A 26,985-nucleotide genomic window follows, 5' to 3' on the forward strand; every position below is an offset into this window, starting at 1 on the left:
GCATCGCCCCCTGGTGGGCAGAGCATCGCCCCTGGTGGGCGTGCCGGGTGGATCCCAGTCGGGCGCATGCGGGAGTCTGTCTGACTGTCTCTCCCCGTTTCCAGCTTCAGAAAAATACAAAAAACAAAACGAAAAACAAACAAACAAAAAACCACAGCTTATACTATAAAAGTGATAAAGTGTATGTTCTGTTCTAGGATGATTAATAGTAGGATTGGTAATAGGCATAGGATCGTAAACAGACATCTTATACATATAAGATAAAGTGTTTAAAGACCTTAGGGAGAAGCACTATATAAATACCATGTTATTTTAGTAGATGTTATTAGCATATATGTGTGTGGTATCTATTCAAGTAGAGCCTTTGTAGAGAAATATTAAAGTAATCAAGTATCCTTTTGTCACAGAGTACTTTTGAATACTTTGAACAGATAATCAGATGAAAATGAAAGATTCCTGTCTCTAGAGAGGGGTAATGGTGACAAAGGTTGAAAGGAGAACCCCAACATTTAACAAAGTTGTGTTTTTAAAACCTAATTTGTCCTTAGTATTTTAAATATTGTCAGTACTGCTCAGGAAAGGTTACAAACCTCAAATTCTTCTTTAGTCACCCCTACTTTACTTTCCACTCTTCTCCCTGATGTGAATTTTGTAGCCTCTTTTCTCCTTTCCTTCCCCTTCCCCCTTCCCCCTTCCCCCTTCCCCCTTTCCCTTTCCCCTTTCCCCCTTCCCCCTTCTCCCTTCCCCTTTCCCCTCTTCCCTTTCCCTTTTCCCCCTTTTGTATAGCAATTTTCCAACACTGACTAAAGGAAGCAGAATGATACAGTGAACCCAGGTACCTTTTGCTCAACTTCAGCCTCAGCAACACATTTGGCTGATTATGTTCCATCTCCCCTAACCCCCCCCCCCCCCATTCTCTCCTCTGGAGTATTTACAGCAAATACCAAGTCATGACATTGTACCTGAGTACTTTGATATGCATCTGTAAGTGATAGACTTCTCATAAACATGGTTGCCTGCCTTTACACAGCCACCCAAAATAACAATAATTCCTTTATATATCATTTTGTACCTTCCATCAGATTTCCCTATTATCTCAAATATGCCCCCCCCCTTTTTTTTAACAGTGTGATTTGGTTTAGACAGGAGATAAAAATTCATTGATCAATCTCTTGAGTATTTCCTCCCTTCCACTTAATTTTTATGGCCATGCCATTGATGTCAAGGAGAAACTGGACCATAGACTCTGTCCCAGAATATACATATTCTGGATTCAACTGATTACTTTCTCATGGTATCATTTAGCTTGCTCTCCTCTGTCCCCTATATTTCCTTCATATTAATAGTTATATCTTGAAGCTTGAATAGACTTGAATTTATTATTTTAGATTAGTATGTTTCATAGGTGGCACTTTAGATTTTCTGTTATATCATAGTATAAGACATGCAGTGGTTATCCCTTTTTTAGTGATGATAAGATCTGACCATTAATTACAAAATAAGATCTGACCATCGGTTTATTTAGGTGGTGTCAGTCTGACTCAGTTTGATGTACAATTCCCTATTAAGCTTTATAACTTATGCTTTAGCATCCATCCATTGATGACCATTACCTACATTTATTGTTCCATTAGGAAATAGAAATAGAAAATCAGGAATTTTCTACTCTGATATTTCTTCTACACTAGTTAGCTGAAACTCTATAAAGAAGATGCTTTTTTTAACTGTTTGTTCACTACTTGTCTGATTTAAGTAGGCTTAGATCGTTTTCATTGGAATGACCCTTTTTTCTGTGCATGTGGATCAACTCTTTTTATTGTCTAAGTTCAGCATCCCTCTGTCTTCTCCCAACATTGCACTGGGATCAAATATTAGGATACTGTTTTCCTGTACCTCCTCTCTACACCTGCCTCACATGCACAGCAGCCTTTGTTTGTCCCCATAGAAAGAATCCTTTTATTTCTGTCCCTTATACTTTTAAACTACTGTCTAACACATGAGATTTATCAATGTTGCATGGCAAAGATTACAGCAGAAATATTGGATACAGTCTGTCATAAATGTCTACCCTCACAGGCGCTGTTATGGGGAAACATGCTTCTTATACAAAAACTGTGTGCATAAAATGTTTTGAGTTATAATATTATAGTATATTGTGGTACTAGGTCTTCATTTTAATAGTGTTTACTGCATACTAACAATTTATCATTTCCATCTGCTTATATATATATATAATTCTTAATTCCTGATCATATAGTTCATTTAAAATGTTTTATGATTTAGGGAAAAATAATGAGAGACTATGGGATAGTTTATTCTAAGACATGGACATTATTTTAGTGTAGGAGGGTGTGTTTTTTTACTTCATGTGAATACTATTTTATATCTAGACTAAAATATTTAAAGCAATGATTGAAAAAGAATATACATCATTTAGTAAGTGTTTTTGGTTTTCTAGAATTCTTTGCTGAACTGGATAAAGTAATGGGCCCTCTCATCTTTAACGCAAGCATCATGACAGACCTAGTTCGTTACACCCGGCAGGGACTGCACTGGCTTCGCCAGGATGCCAAGTTGATATCTTGAACTGAACACATCCTCGTTGCCTCTGATTTTCTCCACAACACTGTGTTACATCACGAAGGAAAACTGCCATAACATACCACCTAGTCGACACTAAGAATGAGGAATGGTTTCTCCTCCCTTGTTCATGTGTTATTGTTTTTTATAACCCAAAGTCATTATGTCAGTTGACCCCTTTAAATGTTCCTGATATGAAAAATTATTTAAATGCTTTTAAATCTGCAGCATATCGATAAGATGGCTTTGGTGATCTGTAATAAGATTGAAATTCCAGTTGCAATTCATAACTAATCAATTGAAGTTCTATTTATTTTAATTTTTTTAAGTTCCCACATTGGGGCTAGTTTGAAACTTAGTCATTTTTGTCTATAAATTTATCCTGTTAAGTATTTAGCATAAATTTAATGTAGGCATTTTTATTTATATATTTTGGGAGCTTTGTTACCTAATAACTTTTTTCTGTGATAGCTCTTCTAAGAGTAATGGTTCATCTAAAATATGGACATGTTCTTTCTATACCTACTACCTGATAATATTTCAAATCTTAGCTACAGTTTTTATTAATGCAGAATTTATACTTAGTTTTGATGATATTCTTCTACATGTGGAAATCACTTAAATATGAGAAGATAGCACTCTATATAGATGTAAAATGAGATAGTCTGATTTGGTATGCATTATTTCAAGAAATGTGAATGTGTGTTAATAACACTAACAATCACAAGGTGACTACAACTTGCATTTAATGCATTACAAAAGAGGGCGGACCAACTTTCTAGAAGAAGCATATTGTATGAAGGGTTTCATAAAAGGACAATCTTGAACTTTATGGAGTTTAGTAATATCATGTCTTTTTGTTGCTAATTATTTGGCACTTAATTGAAGCAGAGTAAGTTACTATTGAGCAAAGGATGATCCGACTCCTGAAAGTTGCTGCTTGTATCTTTTTCATTTATGATGTTTAAAGGGTAAAATCTCTCTTCAGAATTCTTATTTAAAAAAATCTTTTCCACACTAGACTGCGGTGTTCTGATGGGAGCATGCAGTGACTGATGCAGGAATGGGCTGGAGCTTGGTGTGTGTGCTTTTGTTATACAACTTAGAGTTCTCATGCCTGATGTTGAGATGATGAATTTCTCCTTTTAAACCTGTTTTGTAACTAGTCCCTTTGTATTATGAAGGCTCTCATCAATGACATATATTTCTGATGGGATCAGAAGATTCACACTAGAAAAGTACCTAACTTGGTTCAATGTAAGCTCTCTTGGGAAGGGGTTGGGGAGTAGGGGTATTGCTTAAGAAGCCAGCTCTATAAGAGTTGTATATCAAAGTACCTTTTCCTGTAAGGTGCATATAGGAGTCAAAGGTGAGAAATATTTCCTCTGTCTTGTTTTTAGTGCCCCTATCATGTCTGGTGTGCCTTAAATCTTACCTTTAAATGAAGACTCTGGACTGTTTACAGATGAAATTTTACACTAGGACCAGATCACCTATACGGTGGGTCTTCTGCAGTAACAATGTTAAGTTCTTTTAAATCTTCCTTAGAATCTTATAAAGATTCTTTCATAAAAGCTAATGTTTTGGTACATGATTTAGGCTAACCTATTGGATAATGCTCCTTCAAAAATACTTTGTCCTTCTCCCCATTCCAAAAATGAATTCGTCCAATCAGAAAAAAGTATTATCCCGCTACTTATAGATGATGGCTAAGGCTTGAAATGGGAAAGAAGGGATAGAAAATCTCCAAGCCCAGTAGTGCAGTGAATTATCTGTGTTGGAGTCTCTTACACACTTATTTCTGAAGCCGGAGACCTCCTGTTATCTGTGGCTTCACATTTACAGAGCCTCTTCATTGTTTGTAGCTCGAATTGTTTTTACATACTGTTGAAGAATGGTATCTACAAATTACATTGACCATTTTCCCTTGGAGAAATTGCCTCTAATATCTTTCTAACTTAATCTTCATGTGTTTTAGGAACAGTTTTCCTTAAAAGGACAACTTCTCAGTGACCATTGTAGCTATTCAGTAAGAAACTTGCCACTGTTAATCCAGTAGACCTATGTCTTGGCCTTTTCTGACTTCTCTGACCCTGATTCCTTCATTTGCAGTGATGTCCTAGAACTAGGGAAAGTATCCTCTGAGCTTTTCGATGGTCAACAGCAGCAGTCTCTGGGTACCTCTGAGTTCTAGTCTCTTGTGTGTCCTGAGAGGCTGCAGAAGCATTTCTGGGGTTGCGCACACTGACATTTTGTTAAAACAGAGTTTCCTGCATGTTTTATGGTGCTGCTCTAAGATTCTCTCTCTATCTCTAAAATTGTGGCAATTCTTGGAGAATGAGTTTTTCAAGCTTTTCACTGTGGCAGGTTTTCCCCGTCAGGTGGTAATGGGCAATAAATGAAATCCTATCCTAAATAATTGAATTTTTAAGGTAATGGTCTGTGGGAACACCATTCCCTCTCCTGAGTCCATCTCAGAAGTTCTGTGTCTTGATCTGTTCCAGTACATATTTTGGACTCCATTACTGGTGACCATTCCTCCTTCCTCAGTAGGTGTCTTCGGTGTTGTCCAACCATTTGAAACTGAATTTGACAAGTAGCTAAAAACTTAATTTGAGACTTACGCTTAATATGAAGCTAATTCTAGAAATAGCAACTATTTGAAAACTGCTCTGTTGACTGCTCTTTAAGACCACATTTGTATGCCAGGAAGCAGCAGCTGACATCATTGGACTCTGTAGGGAACCAACGAACAGATTGCAGTTGGTCAATGAAGTTTATATAACAGTCTTGCCCAGTCTGGGCTGGGCTGTGGGGAGAGCTTCCCTCCAGGTGATTCAAGCTTCTATAGTCCAGCTTAGGCCCAGTCTTGCTGAGGAGCATACAGCCTGTTTCTTCTTCAGTATACCTTTTTCTGGGCAAGTAGCCAAGAGCTGACTTTAAAAGCTATGAGTACTTCTGATAAACTTAGAGTTATAGTTGCTGAAGAGTGGAGAAGGTCGACTGTCACTAATTTAGTTCTCCAGTGTAAAAGGAGTTGAGAGTGATGTGTACCTGTGCCCACACATGCCTGTGCTCTGAGCTCTTGCACTGATGGACCCTTGGGCATCTGGGCTGCACTTTGATGACACACTTGTGGCTTTATCAGATTCACTGTTGTTTTTAATTGCTGATTCTTTTAATTAAAGAAGGGTTTAAATCAGCTAGCTCAGACAGCATCATTTTGTGTTTAATGACAGAAACTTTGAGAAATTACCTTTATTGAGCGAGCTTGCATTATGAAGCAAGCGCCTACAAAAGGCACCTGTTCTAATTGAACGTTCTGGCTCTGGGGCCAGCAGTGCTCAGTGGCATTGCAGAGTGGCCAGGGGTCTCTGGTCCGTGACACCTAGTTGTACGGAGGAGAGGTGCGCTGTACACTCTTCTAGATGTGAGGGTATGCAACTTTGGATTTTAAAACTATGTACACATACACACTTTATATATATGTATGTATGTATGTATGTATGTATGAAAACATGAAATTAGTTTGTCAAAAATGTGTGTTTAGTATTTAGCTTAGTGTAACTATTTCCACATTATTTATTAAATTGATCTAAGACACTTTCTTGTTGACACCTTGAATATTAATGTTCAAGGGTGCAATGCGTATTCTTTTAGATCTTTAAAGCTTAATTACTATGATTTGTAGTAAATTAACTTTTAAAATATATTTGAGCCCTTTTGTAGTATAATAGGGCTCTCACAGGGTGGGAAGGATTCTAATTTTCCATTTGCTAATTGGACAAAATGACTTCATGTGTTTTGAATTGTAGGAGTTTGTATAGGAGTTTGCTTCTGCGTCTCAGGAACATCTCCTGGGAATGACTGCTTTTAGGCAGATTGTGGTGATGTTTTTAAAATAAGCAAAACCTAAGAAAATAGAGAAAGCATTTCAAATGCCTAGACTCCTGTAACTCATGTTCCCTAATCATGTGGAACACAGATTGCATTTCAGTGTCATATATCAATATCAATGTGCTGGAGAGGCAGACTCTTTTCCAATAATAAATAATATTGCACATTTAAGGTTGCTGTTTCATAAGATAAATGGAAAGACTTGGAATATGTAGTGACAGGAAGCCAAACTGGTCATGTTTGTGAGCATGTCTTTCACATACTCCTTGAAAGAGAACTTCAGTTTAGACCCTGAGCCCCTAGAACCAAGCTGGCAAGTGACAGGAAGCAAATTATTAACAGTTGGTAAAGCAGATGCTGATTCTATTCACTTGAACCCTGTGATTAATTAAAAAGAACATACTGCAGAAAAGGGAATAGAAAGAATATCTAAGTCTTTTCTTTTTGATATAATTTGACCACAGAATAAGACATCAGAGTTAAGTCTAAACCAAGTCTTGTAGATCTTTAAGCATCATAAAATAGCAGCCTAAATAATCATCATATAATGAGGTTGACTTTTGAAAATGTCAGCATTGACCTCTCCTTGCCACCATTGCTCAGCTAAGTAAGCAAAAATTGCCATTCTTAAAAAAAAAAGCTCTTTAAATGAGCATAGGGGGAAAAAGAACTCCCACCCAGAAATTCTAGTAATACTCAGTTTTGACCTCTTCCTGCTTCCATGTGGAGTTTCTTTTCAGCTTTTAACCATGGAATTTTCTACCTGCTATGTCCTTCTCTGGAAGATACCTTTTTGGAAATGCTGCCTTTCAAGTAAGTCAGTGCTATGATTATCCATACTGTTGAGTTTGTTGCTGTTTAAGAAGTGTCTCTATTTTACAACTTCATGCACATACCTGGCAAGTTATTGACATGAGCTTTCAACAGTACAGGGGTTGAGTTAGGGTGGCTGGGTTGGGACGGGGCTCACCAACAGAGCTGGCCCAGTGGCAGTGCCTGAAAAGGCACCACCTTTTAGGACCAGGTAGGGGGTTGGTAAGCACAGTTATGAAAATGTCTATCTAGCCTCCGTTTTGAATGGTTTTAAGAAATTTTGTATATGGAGGATGGAAATGCTTATATATTTATTGAAAATTCTTTTATTTGAAATTAAAATTATTTGGTGAATAATGGTTTGATATTTGGGGAGGGTTTTTGAAGGGAAAGTAACGCCGCTGATAAATTAGAAGCCTCGTTGATTCTGCAGAAAGGTACTGTTCGTTGTCTGATTGGATGCCTTTGTTTTGTACATGATCCAAATCTTTGTTTTACATTTCTTTTATCTAAAATATTTAGGCATCTGACATTTTCAACCAAAATTTCAATTATATACTGTGATTTTTGTTGCAATATGTTAAAATTTCAGAGGTACTTTGGGGTTCAAAAGCTAGGATTTCTAAGTCAGTATGTGCATTTCACATAATAAAGCTGTTAATGGTGAGCAAAGTATTATATACTAACTAGATTTTTCCACATCTGTATAGTATATTATGTATTTTGTGGTATTGAGATTATAGAAAGTTTAGAGTGTCAAACATGCGTTTAATGTGTATTTTTAAACAAATTTATGGCAATTAAAATATTTGGAGACAAGGGTATCACATTTCAATTTGTAAAGATCTTTTTAACTCTACTGTGTCATTAAGATGCTTTGTATAATGCCAAACCATAGCTGGAGAAACTAAGTTTAATAAATATCAAATAGATTTTCTGTATTAAAGTTTATAAACTGTCAGTTCTCACTTTGCCCTTTTCATGTAATTTCTATTTGGTGTTTTAGAGTCCAATGTTACTCTTGAAAGGTCTGGTCCCACCAGTTCTGGTCTCATTTTCTGATACAGAGACTGTGTACTTTTGCTGGCCACGGGTTCTTTTGCATAGATCAGAATTCATTCTGCTCCAATAGAAATCTCAGACAAATTCTTTTTGCTGTTTTTGGTGTGTTAGGCTTTTACTGTTTTATTTAATTAGATTTTCTTTCTGTTCAGTCACAAACCTGGGCACATTATCAGGTAAGTGCCAGCATTGCTGGTTTTTAGCACCTTACTGAAGAGTTCTTTTACAGGGGCTGAAGGGCTAGGATCCAGGGCCACAGCTTCTGAACTTGCTGGTCACATAGCTGTTACAAAACTTATGCCTGTACCCTGCCATTGTGTTATTTCTTGAAAAACCCTAACTCCCACTATGTTACTCACTGTTAACTTTCAAGATTGAGAAGTAACATCATTATTAGGCAATGTATTAATAGTTTTTTCTGTAGTATACAAAATGAACCCTTCTCCCCCCTCAAAAGTTTTAAATTCCAGATTGCCAAAATTTCAAATGTGAGTCTTTTAATAGTATAATAAAAAAATAAATTCTAAATTGACAAGTTTAGTTATGCTCATCTTAATATCAACATTCTAAGAAGAAACAGGAGACCAATTTAAAGCATACATCTGCCTTTAAATATTAAAAACACAAGATATCTTCACTTAAGTGTCTCCAGTCAATATGCAGTTAATCAATATTCCATAGAATGGAGCATTGTAGGTGACTGCTGTTGTCTTTTCCTCTGGCAGGGTACATCATTCCTGGGCCACACTTAGGGAACAACGCCTCTTTCTAAGGGAAAAGAAAAGGTTCTTTTTAAGACAAAGGTAGCAGTACCGGAGCCACCCTGCTATTTCCTTCCTCTGGTTGATCTGTCCAGTGTGAGGGGAGACTGCAGGAAGGAAACGCACTGCTCTCATGGCACCTGTGTGGAGCTGTCCTTGGCTCCTAACTCCTGAGGAATTCTCTAAAGGGCTCTCAGCCTCAAGTCCTCCATCTCAACTTTATTCTCAGGTCTGTGTGTGTGTGTGGATGTCTGCCTAGCTTCCCAAGCCTCTAGCTCAGTCCTGCTCCAGGGTTTGTGCAGTACCTGCATAGCCTGGTGATGCACTCAGAATCATCCCGGCAGGAGGCCCCAATGGGCCTGAGGGAAACCCCTCTCCAAAATGGGGTCATTCTCCGCAGCCTTCTCTTTGCTGAACTCAGTTCCGATATTGGGGAGCCATCTACCTGTAGGGCAGACACATTTACCTTAGGTATAGAAGCGCTGACACCTTCCCATTTTGGAGGAATGGCCATTCCCAGGGTGCTGTGGGCTGAGAGCAGAGGAACCATTCCTCAGGGCTGAGGCTGGCTCTCAGGTTCCCCTGCAGCACCAGCATCCCTGCACATCCACAGCTGTATGCTTTCCTTACCTGGCCCAACAGCAACAGGCAGATCACAAGCCCTGCAAAGAGTTTGAGGTGCCACATCTTGACACAGGATGTTGGAGTCTGAAAGCCAGGAACAGTTCCCACTTCATTTTATAGAGTGAAATCAACCTCTCTTATGGTTGGCAGGTGAGATGGGGCAAAGTTTATTTTTGCAATCATGGTCGATTTAATAAGTTAATGTCTACCAGAGGAATGTGCTCAAGGCCTGCCTTTCAAGCACGTTGTATTTACTGATCCGTCATCTGGACTTTGAGTGATTTATGTTGCTGGCTTGTACCCTTCACCCATTTTAGCAAGTCAGCACTACCCCCACCCCTGTGAAAGCCACGTGAAACTATTGACAAAGGCCAGGCACCTAGCCACATTTTGATTCCAAAATAGTTCAGTGAGGTCACTTTAATCAAAATAGAATTCAAATAATGAGGTCTTCAGAAATAGTGTTGACCCCTTTCAGCCTTGTCTAGGAAAGAGGCACTGATCTGTTGTGTTACAGGCAGCAGGATAAGGCCCCTACCTCCCTACTGTAGGAGCAGTTAGGTCTATGGCGCCCAGATCCCTCATTTGTGTAGACTGTCATCCTTACTCTCTGCTCCACATCATCTCCGTGGAAGAATGGAGACTCAGCTGTGAAACTTCAAAATCTGTTCTACCCTCCCTCTTCCCAGGGGAAGGGCCATCAGGACTGATGGGGGACTTAGGTGAACCACAGGTGAATCAGGTAAATGAGTTGGGTGAGAGCTCCTAAGCCAATGGGAGAGCTTGTGTAGTGGTGACAAATCACACTGCAAAGCCTTGCTATACAGGTGTTCCTCCCAGTAGGTAGGTGATGGGCCTTCTAAAGAGCATGTCGGTCTTGCAGACTCAGGGAAGGCCTACAGCTGAGCTGTCTCCAAAACCTATCACTGAAATAGAAACTGCTGCTTGCTTTTTGGGGCATGGACCTAAATCATGAGTGGTTATGGATAATCATTAAATGACATGGACATTTTAATAAATTTGGGAAGAAAGGTCTGAATTCTGAGCAAGGAGATTTATAGGACATGAGATTTTCCTGTGACGTAGAAGTGTTAGACAAAAAGATATGCAACAAAATTCCTTCTCTGCCTGGCGTCTCCGTGAGAACTTTGCTGATACCTGTTCCTGAGGCCCTTCTCTTCAGAGGTTGGCTATTTGGTGAGAGCCCACCTGTTCCCCAAGGAAAAGTGGAGGAGATAGGTCCAGCTGAAGGTGGAATAGAGGCTGCCAGTGCTTTTGCCAAGGAAGAAGAGGGTGGTATGGTGAACCTCAGAGCTGGGATCGAGCAGGGTGTGATCCCAGATCTGTTTGTCCTGGTTCCAGTCCCCGGGAAAGGTCTGGAGGGAGCCACACTGCACCTTAAGAACATTGAATAGCGGACCTCTGCCAAACCCACCTAACCAGTTCTGTAAGTTTGCAACTAGTTAGCTGCTCCTTCCCTTTACCCTGAGCTTGGGTCTATAATGACCCCAGGTAGGTGCTTAACTAGAAACTTAAGTGGGGTGGGGAAGAGGCTACGTGGTGACCTAGTGAACATTGAGTAAGAACAAATCCGATTAGATAAGCAAAAGACTGAACAACGTGATGTCCTATAGCCAGTTGGGTCTGTGGACTGGGTGCCAGCCACCCCTTAATCAGCCTGGAGTGATGTGCCAGATGAGATTTGGAAACGGCTTATTTCAAAGATAGGTACTTTCTCCCAATCCTCCATTTCTGTCTTCCTGTACTCCAGGCAGAATCAAACTAGCCTTTTGTGTCAATAAATCCAATACCACAGGCAAGGAGAAGGTCTGTAACTCAGACCCCTGTGCATAGAGGAAAAAAGGACCATTCATACTCATGGGTGTGAAAACACTGCAGAAGCTTTTGTGGCTCAAGCCTCTATCTTGTCTGCCACCTCTTACCACAACAACAAAAAACTATTACTGCCGGTAGAAGGAACCACTGTAAGGGAAAGTATTTAAACATAGGTTTAAACTAACCCCACTGTTTTATTTAAACTTAAACATGGAGCAAAAATCAAACTTAAGAGTGGCATCCAGGCAGCATCAAGCTGAAGCGATCGCAGTTACCCACAGCCATCCTATACCCCTTGAGTGATTGTAAAGGCTTATTCTTGAAATTTAAAAAAATAAAGGCCACAGGTCTCTGCAGTCAATATACTGCACACAAAAATTAGAGGATCAGGTAACGTGCAGATAACTCCAGTACTTTCAGCCTTTTATATAGTGCATTTTCACCAACGAAATAAATGTTGGTTTTGCATCTCATTTGCATATTGGATCACTTTCTTTGACTTATTTGCTTTTCTGATGTTCTTGTTTGATAAAAAATATCAAATGCTTTTTTTATTGCTTCATACTCATTTTGAAATAACCCCTAATTTTTGTGAGCAGTATATTTTGCTGAATGAATAACATAACTACATGTTCCTTCCACCAGGGAAAGGCCTAAGCGGCCTCTAACAATTTTAGCCATAAGAATGCTCGGCTGGGAGTCAAGAGTGGCATCTAGGCAGAGTAATGGACCACAGGCCAGCCCTTCCCCTCTGTCTTTAATTCTGTCCATTGGATGGAAGGAGATCCTGGAGACCTCAGGCACTGACAACTGGGGGTTCAAGCAATTAATTTACAAGAAGAAATTGAGATTGAAGCATGTCTGATAGTTTAAGGCACTCTATAGTCCTCATTCAACATTGCAGACTGGCACAAAATTTCTGGACCAATTAACACAGCTCTCAGGGATTTTGTTTTGGAGGTAAGTGCTTGGGATGAACTGCGAGAAAGAGGGTCTAGTACACGAACATACATAAGTTTCAAACATATTCCATCCAGGTGGAGATCATTAGGGCTTGACAGTAACTGGAAACTTTCTTGCTATCCCGGAGCAGGAGGTGCCTACTAAAAAATGAAAGACTCTCCTAATATGTAAAAACTTTTCCAGGTAAAATTTCAACAAAGGGTCAAAGTATATATTTTTTTTTCTGGCTGGAACTGGCAGACTTCTGGGCCTGCATTGGTAGACTGGTAGCTCTGGGACTGCTGCAGCCGGCTAAATAGTTCCTTTGGCCACATTCTGCAGCCCAGAGATGAAAGCCCTTGGGGTAAGTGGTTGTGCCCCCAGTGTTAGGTAAATGAGCTGGACCTGGTGCTGGAGGGTCAGGTGGGTGGGTTATAGGCCCTGAAGTCCACAGCAGCGGTTCTTCCTTTAGAGACTATCCCAAGTTTTCCTTTTCTTATAGATTTTTACAAGTAGTCCCTAAAATTATCTCAGATCCCGTATCATGTACAGGAGCATTGAGCTGTAACTCAACGCATACTACCACCACAGCACCCTGCTATGCAGAGCTCTGTGCCTCCAAATTTAGAGGGAAGCCCTTCCATGAGAAACATGCTTAAAAGCAGCCTTTAACAATTTTATTTAAAAGCACGGCTGGCTTTCTCAGTGAATAGAGCATCAGCCCAGCATATGAACATCCCAGGTTTGACTCCCGGTGAGGGGACACAAGAGTTCATCTGCTTATTTATTTCCCCTTCCTTCTTTCCCTCCTTCAGCCAGTGGCTCAATTGGTTGAGCATTGGCCCCAGGTGCTGAGGCTCGCTCTATTGGTCCCAGTGTGTCAAATTGCTCGATTGATTCCAGCATCAACCCAGACAGGGTTGCTGGGTGGATCCTGGTCAGAGCGCATACGGGAGTCTATCACACAAAAAATAAAATAAGACAAAGTAAAAGCATGAACCGAGCTTACAGCAGGGGCTTCTCAGTAGGGTGCTTTTAGGATAAAAAGGATTCACACCAACAGGCTCAGTGCTGAGAAAGAGTAAGGTTGATTTTGAGCTAGTATCTCTCCAAAGGAGTCGTCTGAGGGTAAAATGAAGCCAAGAGGGTGGGAGAGGGTAGCCATCTCCCCTTGGTAGATTGGGGCTAAAGTCAGAGGGAGAGATTCATGAATGGCAGTGGTCCTCCTTTGGTGTGTGAATGCTGAAACTTTGCAAAGTTATGGAGAGGTACATTTACATTTTCTTTAGGTCCACAGCTCTCATCATTCTCAAAAAGGTCCATAACCTAAATACGCTGCAAATCAGGCAAGCGCTGAGAATAAATCTGGACAAAGAGCCAAACAAGAAAATTAAACTATGTTTGGTGAGTTTTTATCACATAGCTGTCCGTTAAGCCTAGAGCACCTCACCACATTCATATATTACTAATTTCAAAGCAGTCCTCCGGCTTTGTATTAACATGTCTTATGGGCAGCAAGTTCAAAGCTCAGGAGTGCAGATTTCCTGCCTGTATCACAGGGAGGAAGCAATAGTGAAAGGGTATGGACCTGAGTATGTCACTCAGCCATTCCTCCTAATCCCACCTCACATCAATACAATCTATCTTACTTTGGGGGGGTGGGGGGCGCTTGGAAATATTTTTAACTTTGGTTCCTAAAAGCAATCATTAGGAGGAGAGATACACAGCCTTGGTCAGAAGCTAAGCTACAGTGAAAGCTGCTGCTCTGGACCAGCAAAGAATGTCCTTAGAAGGAATTTCTAGAAATGGAGCAGGGAAGCAGAAGCATGAACTGCCAACTTACCCCAACTTCCGTTGAAAGGAAAAAGGTACCTTTTTGCCTTAGTCTTGTTCTCCATGGTCCTGTGTCCCTGCCATGCTGAGCAGATGGCTTCCCAGAACTGTGACCCAGTCGCCGTTCTTAAAGGCATCATACCCAGCCTGGGCATCCTTGGGCAAGAGCTGAATGGTGTGGAGGTCATGGGAACTGATGACCCCCAGGCATCTGACGACAAAGGAAGTTCTGCCTTCCCTGAATCAGACCTCAAATGGGTGGGGAATCATCCATGGAGAAACTGGCGGAATATGAAGACCTATGGTGTAAGCTCTCCTTGAGGTTCCCAGTGGCTACCCTTACATTGCACTTGTGGCAATTCTTCACCCCAGTGTGGACACCCAGGGTGACATCTGCCTGGACATCCTGAAGGACAGTGGTCTGCTCTGTATGACATCAGGACCATCCTGCTTTCCATTCCAGAGCCTGCCAGGAGATTCCTAACATCCATAGCCTGTTGAACACACATGATGGGGAGCTCTGAGAAAAACCTCACAGCCTTTGAGAAATAGCTGCAAGAAACCTACCCAAAGCAGGTCTCCAGTCAAGAGCCCTGACCCCGCTGTCCAGTTTCCCTCCTCATGCTTTCCATTGTCCTTGCCTTGATTTCTCTGAGTCTGTATCATCAGCTGTGGTGTCATTATTTGTTTTGCTTCTATTTTTTTCAAGTAAGTCTCTGGCTGAGCTCCTGTGATGAATATATTAAATACATTTCGCTTAAAAAAAAATAACTTTTCTACTATAAAGATAACTCAAAGGCTCCAGAACAGGGTAAACTTTTTCCATAAAGGGCCAGAGAACAAATATTTTAGGCTTTATGGGGCATATATGGTTAAAAACCACTGTTAGCAATGTGGTACAAAGAGCCAGGGTGCTGCCCCAGTACTGAAAGTCAAGGGGTCCCCTCACCCCTCCTTTTCTAGCTGACTTTCCCTCAGGTGAAGGAAGGCCTGCCGTAGGAGGAAAGGCTGTACAGCATAATTTTAAGAGCATAAACTTTAGTGTCAGACTCTTGTCATTCACAACCTGTATAATTTTGGGCAAATTACTTATACTTTCTGTGCCTGTGCCCTCATCTGCATAATAAGTAATGATGATACTTCACAGGTAGCTATGAGGTTTAAAATAACTTATTTATATAAAGGACTAAGAGTACCTGACACAGTAATTACAATATGGTTAGGATTTATTATTATAGGAGCAGAGGGACTAGAACCAACATTCCCTACGGTGCATGCCACCTACAACTGACTAGCGTGCAAGAGAAGCTGCAACTCTTTTCTTGTAGATTATACTGCAGAACAAGGAGTGAACCTACTCCTTCACAAACTCAGAATTGCCAAAATTGTTCAGGGCTCATTCTGAACTGTTCCGGGGAAAACAGTTCATTAACTTGACTATTATCAAGTCACACCAAAGACTCTGCTCATAAAAATGCAAAATCACAACATTGCAGTCCATAAGAAGTTTATTGTCTTCAAGACATGACAGTGCAGACTCCTCCCAGAGAAGGGTCTTTCAGAGACAGGGAACCATCCTCCAGATGAGTCGCTCATTTGTCATTTTCATAGTCTGCTGGATTCTTCCTTTTGCCTTTCTCAAACTCCTGGGTTCCCCAAGTGTAGACAAGATAAAACCCTACAAATGCTTTAAAAATCAAAGTGAGAGAAAGCAGTGAGCACAGAAACAAAGGGTCCCCATCCTCTTCTGAGTAACAGATTCTGCCCTCCTGTTTTCTAGTTTTCAAAAAATCACTTTTAAGCCGGATGATCACACACCCACTTGATAGGTGACCAAAAGAACAGGGTCTACCTAGGAAATTGTCACCAAACCTTCCACATCTCTCCCTGTAGGACAATTAAAAATTTTAATAAGATAATGGAGATAAAATTAACACAAGCTTCACCATTTAACCAAATTCACAATTTTATCAACTATCATCACTAATGCACATTAACACAAAACCGTTCGACGCTAAGAAAGTGAGTAAAGGTGACCTCAGAGGGGGACAGAGTCACACCAGTGACCTTGCGCCACTCGTTTAAATTCTCTGACTCAGTTTCCTCATCAGTACGACAGAAAGGATATGCCATGACTAGCTCAAGGGCCTCGAGGAATTTTCAGTGAGGAAACGTGGCTGGCAAGTCGCAGAAGGCCTGCCGCCGGCGAGCACCGTGCCGGGGAGTCCGGCCGCCCGGCCAGGGTACTCACGCGGCACGACGCGGAGGATGGATCCCTGAATGCGGCGCAGCACGTTGGGGATGCCCTTGCTGAAGTAGTTCGGAAAGGCGCGCTGCTCGAAGGGCGACAAGCTGTAGGTGATCACATGCCGCACCCGCGCCAGGTTCCCAAACGCGCGGCCCATGGCGGCGGCGCCTGCAGGGCTGAGGAAGGACAGGCGCTGGCCTCAGCCTGGTGCACGCCGCCCGCACCCGACAGGCCCTCCCCGGGCTCCCGTCCTCCCCATCCTAAGCGGCGCCCCCTCCCAGGACCATCAGGACCGCGCAACCGGAACCCACTCCCACACCAGGGTCACCTCACCCTTCACTGTCGCAGGAGCCACCGGCCTCCGTCCGCCACTTCCGGCACGACCGGAAGCCGGCCTAAAGCCAGTGAAGTCACTTCCGGGGAGTCCCATTTCATGCTGTCTCCCGGGGAGGCGCCGGTGCCTGACCCCTATCCTTCACGCAGCGGATTCTGGAGAGTAAGCGCCCTGGCCTGGTGATCCTTGGGTGGGCGGCGCCTGGGCCCGGAGTGGGACCTAGCGGAGCACCACCCTGGAGCGACTTTGGGGGCCCGGGCACCTCCGAGGCCCTCATACCTTTGCTTTCCGTGAAGCCGCGGGAAGCTGCCGTTGCCGAGGAGGACGGAGAGGTGCCGAGAAAGGGGCCGTCCACCGTCGAGGGCCGGGCGCTGAGCACTTGAGGCCCCTGCAGCGGTGGGGAGCACCCTGGGGCCCCAGTGGTCCTACATGTCTGGTGCCGCGGCTAAAACCCGCCCCGACCCCTGTCCCAAAGCCAGAGGCTTGGACCGGATTTTCTCCTGGCCACCGCCGCTTGAAAATCCACCGACAGGCTGTCGACGTTCCCAGCGTAGAACAAAAACGTACCCGCAGATACAACCACAAGAGTACCCAAATAATTGTCAGGCAATTGGTCGCTAAGTGGCGGTAAGAAGGAAGTAGGAGGCCACCCCGAGACTGGCCAGGGTGGGGAGTGGGGGGTAAGGTAGGAGTGCCCGCAGTTCTCCCCTCCGCTTTCCGGGAGGGGAGGCAAGGGACATCTGTATGGTGTCACCGTGTTTTCGGAAGGTGCTTGAGAACGCGGCTACCCATGCCGCCGACTTCTACTGGTTGCCGTGTCTGTAAATGTTTATAGCTCGTGGAACTGCTGGCCACCTGTCATCCAGGACAGGTCTCATTCAGCAGTTTGCTTCCTAGACACAGACCAGGGAGGTTTGGAAGGCAAGAAACTTAAAATTTGCAAACATACCTTCATTTTATCACCCTAAGTCAGGGGTTGGGAACCTTTTTGGCTGAGAGAGCCATGAACGCCACTCTTTTTTTTTTTTTTTTTTTTGTATTTTTCTGAAGTTAGAAAAGGGGAGGCAATCAGACAGACTCCCGCATGCGCCAGACCGGGATCCACCCTGCATGCCCACCAGGGGGCGATGCTCTGCCCATCTGGGGCGTTGCTCTGCTGCTTCCAGAGCCATTCTAGTGCCTGAGGCAGAGGCCATGGAGCCATCCTCAGCGCCCTGGCCAGCTTTGCTCCAATGGAGCCTTGGCTGCGGGAGGGGAAGAGAGAGACAGAGAGGAAGGAGAGGGGGAGGGGTGGAGAAGCAGATGGGCGCCTCTCCTGTGTGCCCTGGCGGGGAATTAAACCCGGGACTCCTGTACGCCAGGCCGACACTCTACCACTGAGCCAACCGGCCAGAACGCCACATATTTTAAAATGTAATTCCGTGAGAGCCAAACAACGACTCATGTACATTAGGCATTATCCAATAAAAATTTGGTGTTGTCCCAGAGGACAGCTGTGATTGGCTCCAGCCACCCGCAACCATGAACATGAACGATAGGAAATGAATGGATTGTAATACATGAGAATGTTTTATATTTTTAACGTTATTATTATTTTTTATTATTAAAGATTTGTCTGCGAGCCAGATGCAGCCATCAAAAGAACTACATCTGGCTCGCGAGCCATAGGTTCCCGACCCCTGCCCTAAGTACTGCACTGACTTCTGTATCTTGTACCAGGAGTATGGGTTGCCTTTTCGCCAGCACAGTCTCCTTAGGGATGGCACTGGATAGCCCCTCATTTCAGCTATTTATGGCGCACCTTTGTCCAAGTTTTCTAAAACATGATCTCTAGCCTGGTCTTAGCTTCAAGGTAAGAACATAAACACTTATAACAGTTAAGAACAATAATACCCTAGGAAATTCTGCCACCACCTGAGTGATTAATAAGTAAATACTTTTATGTATTTTCTAGTATCTGCAAACATCTCCAAACCTTTCGACCAAAATATATATAGGTCAATGCGCAGACAAAACAAAGACATCAGAATATTATATTTAAAAATGGGTCACGGGGCCCTGGCCGGTTGGCTCAGTGGTAGAGCGTTGGACTGGCGTGCGGAAATCCCGGGTTCAATTCCCGGCCAGGGCACACAGGAGAAGCGCCCATCTGCTTCTCCACCCCTCCCCCTCTCCTTCCTCTCTGTCTCTCTTCCCCTCCCGCAGCCAAGGCTCCATTGGAGCAAAAGATGGCCCGGGCACTGGGGATGGCTCCTTGGCTTCTGCCCCAGGCGCTAGAGTGGCTTTGGTCACGACAGTGTGACACCCCGGATGGGCACAGCATCGCCCCCTGGTGGGCGTGCCGGGTGGATCCCGGTTGGGCGCATGAGGGAGTCTGTCTGACTGCCTCCCCGTTTCCAGCTTCAGAAAAATACAAAAAAAAAAAAAAAAAATGGGTCACGGTTAAAGGAGATGTCCTCTTTGCAGCATATTGCAGTATTCCAAGTACATATTCTATAAGCCACCAGGGAGAACTGAACAACTTAACAGTTCTCTGCTTTCTGGAATTTCAATAACTGACTTTCTCTCACCCTCCAAATCAGCATGTGGTAAATAACTATTCTAGGCGCCTAAAAGTGGGAGAGGTGGTGAGGATGGAGGGACAGTAAGAGTAAACCTAATACCATAAATTTCATATCAACAGATCTTTGTATTGTTATGAATAATTAGCTTTTCCACATGTCTTGGAAGTTTCAGCAAGCACCTACACAACATTTTAAGAATCATAATCTCTCAAAAAGTGGGTTGTTGCCTGACCTGTGGTGGTGCAGTGGATAAAGTGTCAACCTGGAAACGCTGAGGTTGCCAGTTCAAAACCCTGGGCTTGCCTGGTCAAGGCACATATGGGAGTTGATGCTTCCTGCTCCCCGCTCCCACCCCCGTCTCTCTCTCTCCTCTCTAAAATGAATAAAATCTGTAAAAAAAAAAAAAAAAAAAGTGGGTTGTTTTATTTTAAGATCATTTCTCAATTTCCCTTAGCCTTTCAGCTACATGGCTGGTGCATTGGTATAATGATAACTTAAGAGGTTTTAAATAAATGCCAGGAGAAAGGAAGAGGAAAGTAAAATAAATAAATCCATATCTAATGAGGACAAATTAGATAAATAGGGCAGTATCAGCTGTTTGATATACAGCTGATAAAAGTTATCTTCAGCTAGGCATCCTTGAGGTCTGATTACAGAAGTGATGCTAGCCTACCCACACACCTAAAATTTATTTAAGAGATCAAGCTAGGCTCTTCCTGGCTTTTAGAAAGAAGGATGGTACAGTTGTTTTCCTTGCTAGTTCTTCCAAGCCATGGCACTTCCCTGCAAATTCTTCTTTTGGTTTGGCTGCTTTTCTTGGCTGTGTTTTCCTATTAGCCTTGGTTCTCAGGTTTCTAGGGGAGAAGCTCAGATTGCAGCAGGTGCTGAGTTGGAATCTGAGGCTGAACCTTGGTCCTTGCTGCAGCCTGTAGATGGGAGAGACAGATCTGGCCTCTTTTCCCCTCTCTTCAAGGTTCTGTGTGATGGGCAAGGTGGTTCCCCTAGGCTGCAGCCAAACTCCAGAGCTTTGCGCTACATGAAGAGGCTCTATAAGGCATATGCTACCAAGGAGGGGATCCCTAAATCCAACAGAAGTCACCTCTACAACACTGTTCGGCTCTTCACCCCTTCTGTCCAGCACAAGCAGGCTTCTCTGGACCAGATGACAGGTGTGTAGGAGTAGACTGGTTGATGGGTAGAGGGGAAATGATAGACTGGGTTGCACTTCAGTTACACAAAGGAGCTGGGTCTTGCTCCTTGAATTGCATTTTATTTTTCATGATACTCAGTATCCAAATTCAGACAAATCTAGTACTTGGTCTGTTTCTTCTGGTGCCCTCATGGGTTAAGGTGGGTTAATACGATAGAATGTTAGAGCTAGAAGAGACATAATGGCTCTAAAGGCTGAGGAGAGTGCTGCTGGAGAAGGTGAGCATCTTGTGCAAGATCACCAAATCAGGACTGGAAACCAGGTATTTTGACTTCCAGTTGATTTTTCTTCACTGCTGGCCTGGATATATAACTATATATTCCAATGCTGGCCTGAAATATAACTATAGGTGTGCTTTGTCACACAGGCTGATTTCCTCTTGTTTGTTGCTTTCTGTGAAAGGAAAGCCTAAGTCCTAATTTGAAACAGTAGGTCCTTACAAGAACAGAGGTAGCAGTTAGACTCAGTCCCTTAGTGTGTATGAAAGGCACAGTACTTTAAAAAATAATCTATAGTCACTAGCTCATAGTTCTAACCCAACAGCTCAGTAGCAGTTTTTAAAAACTCTTCCTCCTTCCTTGCTCGCCTGTTTTGGTAGCTTAGAGGCTTCATTTGGTTGTCAGTCTCAAGTGTTCCAAATTAACTTAGACAATTAAGTTTTCTTTACTACCGCCATCCCTTAAGGCTTAAGAATGTCTGCTTAACAACCCTAGTAAGTACTTTCTATTCTAGTTTTCCCTACAGAGACTCCCCAAGAGAAAAATATTTTTCCTTTTTAGCTTCCTCCATGTTTGGAGCAAATTATTAAGATCCTAAAACTTAAGAATTTGTACTAATTTCTTGGTTTGACTTCTGTACTCTTTGGTTTGTGTTTAAGGGCTACTAGTGGATTGTTTTTCTCCCCAGGAATGGTGCCATCAGTGGACCTGCTGTTTAACCTGGATCGTGTTACTGCTGTTGAACACTTACTCAAGTCAATCTTGCTATACACTTTCAACAACTCAGTTCCTTTCCCTTCTGCTAACTGCGTGTGCCACCTGGTGATGAAAGAGCCAGAGTCTTCTAGCAAGACTCTCCCTAGAGCTCCATACTCCTTTACCTTTAAACCACAGTTTGAATTTAGAAAGGAATACAAATGGATTGAGGTTGATGTGACCACCCTGCTTCAGCCTCTAGTGGCCTCGGAAAAGAGAAGTATTCACATGTCTGTGAATTTTACCTGCATGAGAGACCAGCTGCAGCACCCTTCAGCACAGGATAGTCCCTTGAACCTGGTACTCCCCTCACTGCTTTTATATCTGAATGACACAGGTGCTCAGTCTTATCACAGGTGGCATTCCCTTCACTATAAAAGGAGCCCTGCACAGGCTCCTGACCAAGGAGGTCTGTCTGCCTGTCCCACAGGAGAAGAGGCTGCCAAGGGAGTAAGATCTTCCCGTCACCGGAGAGGTCAGGAAATGGTTAACTCAAGATTAAAGAAGCCTCTGGTTCCAGCTTCTTTCAATCTGAGTGAATACTTCAAACAGTTTATTTTCCCCCAAAATGAGTGTGAGCTCCATGACTTTAGACTTAGCTTTAGTCAGCTGAAGTGGGACAACTGGATTGTGGCCCCACACAGATATAACCCCCGCTACTGTAAAGGGGACTGTCCAAGGGCAGTTGGACATCGGTATGGCTCTCCAGTCCACACCATGGTGCAGAACATCATCTATGAGAAGCAGCTCGACTCCTCAGTGCCAAGACCATCGTGTGTGCCTGCCAAATACAGCCCTTTGAGTGTGTTGACCATTGAGCCTGATGGCTCAATCGCTTATAAAGAATATGAAGATATGATAGCCACTAAGTGTACCTGTCGTTAACATACAATCTTCTAAGCTAAAACCTTGAGTAGAGTAAACTTTTTGGCAAAGTAAATCCCCTGCATCTACCTGTGCCTCGAGGACAAAGCTTCATGTATCATATCTCTAAATACAGTGCAGTGTGTCTTGTATAAGGAGGAGCCTGTGTAAATCGGCATATTCTGTGGCATTTATCAGTGTAAAGGCATAACATCTGCCTTTTTTATTTGCAAATATAAATGAATGTAATCCTTTTAGAGAGCTTTCAATATTTTTTTCTAAGCAGTTTCTTTTCTTTTCATGAATCTTGGTTTGTTTGTTTTTTTAATCTTGTTTTTGATGTTAGAAAAACTTAATCAGCATTAACCTTGGAGAATTACAGCTATAAATAGACAATTCAGTATGTTGTAGTCTTATTTAATGGAAGAATAAATTTCTGTCAGTGGCATAAATTTTCTGTATGTGTGTTTATTAAATAAAGATTGCTCTTCTATGGTGATTTGGGAGGTAGAGGAAGTGTGTCTAAAAGCTAATCTTGGTTAAACTTCTGATCTCTTTTTCAGAGTAAAAGGCTAACTTCTTTACCTAAATCCTGATGAAGTGAGGCTCACTAGGTCTAGAGAGTATGCAACAAAATCTATTTCTGTTGCATTAATGTGACTAGTACACCATATACGACCTCTGCTTGTTAGATGGCTTGTATAAATTGGTCGGTTCACATCAATATAACATTTTTTCCATTTATTTAAAGAAAATTGCCTTGCAGATTTTTTTCCAAGAAAAAATTCATTGTTAAAGATTTATTTATTTATTATTTTTGTATTTAGACGTCTGACCCTGGAATGAGGTCAAGGAGCATTTTTTGTTTGTTTTTTTCTAATTTCCCTCAGCTTCCACCACTCCACTCCCACATTCATTCAGATGGGCTTTGGACTGTTCTTACTGATCCAAGCTGGTAATGATGAGTTATATTACAGAGGAGGCCTTGTTTAAATATGAGGGCTTATATGTGGGGTTTCAATCAAGTTAGCTGAAGAGAGCCCTAGGGGCACAGAGTTAGGGCTGGTGTGCAGTGATTTCAGTTTCAGAGTTTCTGAAACCCTAGATTACAAACCAAAAGTAACTCCTAGGTGCAGGAGGTACTTTCCATTCTTGTAAATGATGTTTTCTTAGTTCTTAGTATCTAACTAAAGAAGCCAGTTTGGCCCTGGCCGGTTGGCTTAGCGGTAGAGCGTCGGCCTGGCGTGCAGAAGTCCTGGGTTCGATTCCCGGCCAGGGCACATAGGAAAAGCGCCCATTTGCTTCTCCACACCCCCCACTCCTTCCTTTCTGTCTCTCTCTTCCCCTCCCGCAGCCAAGGCTCCATTGGAGCAAAGATGGCCCGGGCGCTGGGGATAGCTCCTTGGCCTCTGCCCCAGGCACTAGAGTGGCTCTGGTCTCAGCAGAGCGACGCCCCGGAGGGGCAGAGCATCTCCCCTGGTGGGCGTGCCGGGTAGATCCCAGTCGGGCGCATGCGGGAGTCTGTCTGACTGTCTCTCCCCGTTTCCAGCTTCAGAAAAATACAAAAAAAAAAGTCAGTTTGGATTTTGATAGGGATAGTATTGAATCTGTAGATCAGAAAGGTGAGTATTGCCTTCTTAACAATGCTAAGTCTTCCTATCCATGAACATGAGATTTCCTCCCTTTACTTAGATCTTTTATTTCCAAAATCTTTTGTTGATTTTGAGTATAAGTTTTGCACTTAACATTTTTTTTAATTTATTGATTTTAGAGGAAAGAGGGGGAAGGAAAGGGAAGCATCAACGCATGGTAGTTGCTTCTTATCTGTGCCTTGACCAGGCAAGCCCAGGGTTTCAAACAGGCGACCTCAGCATTCCAGGTCACTGCTTTATCCACTGTGCCACCACAGGTCAGGCAAGTTTTGCACTTTTTATTGTAAAATTTCTAAGAGTTTTATTCCTTTTGATGTTACGAATGGAATTGTTCCTTTCATTTTGGGATTTTTTTTCCCTGGTGCTATCATGCATACACATTACAAACCTGCACATACCAACATAAACACTCTTTTTTCTGCTCATGATTTTTTCCTCCAGAAACATTTTTAGAAAAATGGAACTGAAACAGAGAAGTTTTAGGTAGCCCAGTTTCCAAATAACTTTACTATCTTGTGTAACTTGAAGGTGTCATTACTCTTTGGTAAAGGATGCTGCAAGTCTAAGAGGTAAGATTTTTCAGGGATTTTGTATACATTTCTGTCATTTCCAAGAGTATCTAGAATAGAAAGGTCATGAGTAATGGTGGAAATGTACAATTTAACTTATTTGAAACACGTCTCCCTTAAATATGGCTGTTTTTAAATGGACCACATAAAATATAAACTTAATGGATTCCTCATAGTTCCCCCAGTTACCCTAAACTGACTTAATTTTTGTTTTTCTGAAATAGAAATTTGGTTTGTTTTTTTTCATGGTTTGGTTCTGTGGCTAAGTGGGGAACATTGTCTGCAATTTAAAGTTTTCAAAAAGAAAATGAAGAGGTAGTTCTGATGGAAAACATTGCTCATCCTGATAGGTAAGTTCTAAAATTGACTTATTTAAACACTTTTTGCATAGTGTTTCATGCTACTGCTGAGTGATGGCAGCTTGAAGAACTAGAAGCTTGGATATTTTTTTTTGTCTTATTGTTTTTTAGGGTTTATTTGTAAATCTAGTTTCTCTCATTCATAAGACAGTGTTAATATTCAGGGCTGATATGTCTGCTGAATTTAAACTTCAAAGATTCTCTTCTACACAATTGTGGAGGATATACTAGTCTCCCAACTGCCTCCTCCATATAAAACCTGTTTTTCTTGGGTTACTCTTATAAAAGCTGCCACTTGAGAAAAATAAATGAAAAAGGACAGCAGTGATTTAAATCTGGAAATTTAAGGATGAGGCCACATCTGCCTTAAATAGATGCATTCAGCTTTGGTATTTAGTCCAGATGAGATATGAGGTCACCTAATGTGATGAGTGCCTTAGTGTGCCAGGGAACAATGGGGCATGTCAGGAGCTGGTTTTACCTTCAGCTCTGAGTTTCCTGCTCTTTATTGGTTTAATCAACTCCTGTGTTACATTGAATACTTTGTGTTTTACTAATCAGCTTCAAGAGCAGCAGCCACTCAGACTTGGTTTAGAGCTCAGTTTAGAAGACAGTCTGTAGAAAAAATAAAGTTTCTCTTTCATGGGGTAAAGGAGGAAGTATTAATGATTATAAAAGTGATAAAAGAAAAATGCTCAGATAGAAGAACTTGGTTATATCAAAACCAAGTTCTTGGTCAATGTTAATTTGTAACTTTGGAGTGATTGCATCTTATAAAATGATAAATGAAGTGAAATTATAACATTGAAATATTCTTTTAGAGGATGTCAGTTCCAATAGTGTTCCTTAAGTACGTAGATTGGCTGAATGTTGATACAATAGAAAAGTATGTTGTTCTAGCCATTAACTGTTGTGTAAATAGAAGGAAAAAATAAACACAACCAGGAGATTGATTCTTCCTCTTTTACCAGAATTGACAAGTAGGTTCTCCACGTGTAGTTAATTACTTCCTGATGCAACTGTCCTTCCCAAACCACCTATTTACTGGTCGATTTTTGGAAAGGGCCATAGTTTGTTAGGCCAGGAATATTTCAGTATCCATTTAAAGAACAGGATTTTATAGGTGGAGCCATCCTCAGTGCGCCAGCCAACCCTGCTCCAATGGAGCCCAGGCTGTGGGAGGGAAAGAGAGAGACAGAGAGGAAGGAGAGAGGGAGGGGTGGAGAAGCAGATGGGTGCTTCTCCTGTGTGCCCTGGTGGGGAATCAAACCCGGGACTTCCACACGCTGAACCAACACTCTACCGCTGAGCCAACCAGCGAGGGCCCTGATAGGATTTCTTTGTTCAACCTTACCATGAGAACTGAGTAATCTTTATTATATGCGGCTTAAGTGTCTGTCACCGATAGCTTATTGGTTGCTTGTGTAACTGTACTAGCCAATGGGGTGAAGTTGCCACGGCATTCAAATAGTCCCGCCTTCTGGCATGCCACCTCACAAATTGAGGTTAAAGATTGGAGCAATTATTATGCTGTTAAGAAATCTTAACACCAGAAGGGGTCTTTGCAATGGTACAAGACTAGAGGTTCTCCAATTGAAAAATAATGTCATAATAGCTAAGTCTTTGGCTCCTCTAAAGGTGAAATACATGTCATTCCAAGAATTGATTTGGCTCCATCTCAAACAGGGTTGCCGTTTCAATTGAGACGTAGACAATTTCCTGTAAAACTTGCCTTTGCTATGACCATCAATAAGTCTCAGGGCCAAACGCTTAAGCGTGTTGGCATTTTTTTACCTGAGCCTGCATTTGGACACGGTCAACTTTATGTTGCCTGTTCAAGAGTTCGTGAAAGAACGGACGTAA

At 42.3% G+C, this 26,985-nt stretch overlaps 4 protein-coding genes across 8 annotated transcripts in view; 2 read left to right on the forward strand and 2 right to left on the reverse strand.

Annotated features, from left to right (window-relative positions):
- Positions 1-7,417, forward strand: part of AFF4 (ALF transcription elongation factor 4) — a 104,309-nt gene extending 96,892 nt beyond the window's left edge. For both annotated transcript variants that reach the window (XM_066344448.1, XM_066344447.1), the window contains exon 21: positions 2,459-7,417. In XM_066344448.1, coding sequence (XP_066200545.1) covers positions 2,459-2,586 — 128 coding nt within the window. In that variant the 3' untranslated portion in view covers positions 2,587-7,417. The remainder of the gene's footprint in view (positions 1-2,458) is intronic.
- Positions 7,418-8,832: 1,415 nt separating this feature from the next.
- LEAP2 (liver enriched antimicrobial peptide 2) lies at positions 8,833-9,899 on the reverse strand. Its single transcript, XM_066344454.1, has 3 exons — positions 9,744-9,899; positions 9,419-9,558; positions 8,833-9,120 (listed from the first exon to the last, which is right to left on the reverse strand). The coding sequence occupies exons 1-3, from the start codon at positions 9,798-9,800 to the stop codon at positions 9,084-9,086; spliced, it is 234 nt and encodes a 77-aa protein (XP_066200551.1). The 5' UTR covers positions 9,801-9,899; the 3' UTR covers positions 8,833-9,083.
- A 5,939-nt stretch (positions 9,900-15,838) lies between these two features.
- On the reverse strand, positions 15,839-17,064 carry UQCRQ (ubiquinol-cytochrome c reductase complex III subunit VII). The gene is made up of 3 exons (XM_066342277.1): positions 16,930-17,064; positions 16,600-16,772; positions 15,839-16,035 (listed from the first exon to the last, which is right to left on the reverse strand). Exons 2-3 carry the CDS (start codon positions 16,751-16,753, stop codon positions 15,941-15,943), a joined length of 249 nt encoding a protein of 82 aa, XP_066198374.1. The 5' UTR covers positions 16,754-16,772; positions 16,930-17,064; the 3' UTR covers positions 15,839-15,940.
- On the forward strand, positions 17,030-22,994 carry GDF9 (growth differentiation factor 9). Of its 4 annotated transcripts, none has more exons than XM_066342274.1 (3): positions 17,030-17,092; positions 20,468-20,663; positions 21,611-22,994. In XM_066342274.1, the coding sequence occupies exons 1-3, from the start codon at positions 17,030-17,032 to the stop codon at positions 22,561-22,563; spliced, it is 1,212 nt and encodes a 403-aa protein (XP_066198371.1). In that variant the 3' UTR covers positions 22,564-22,994. The 4 variants fall into 4 exon arrangements, with proteins under 4 accessions (XP_066198371.1, XP_066198373.1, XP_066198372.1 ...); XM_066342276.1 differs by lacking the exon at positions 17,030-17,092 and adding an exon at positions 17,144-17,262; XM_066342275.1 differs by lacking the exon at positions 17,030-17,092 and adding an exon at positions 17,197-17,557.
- The last annotated feature ends 3,991 nt before the right edge of the window (positions 22,995-26,985 follow it).

The sequence above is a fragment of the Saccopteryx leptura genome, chromosome 6 (genome assembly GCF_036850995.1).
Source record: "Saccopteryx leptura isolate mSacLep1 chromosome 6, mSacLep1_pri_phased_curated, whole genome shotgun sequence".
In the NCBI taxonomy this organism is placed as follows: domain Eukaryota; kingdom Metazoa; phylum Chordata; class Mammalia; order Chiroptera; family Emballonuridae; genus Saccopteryx; species Saccopteryx leptura.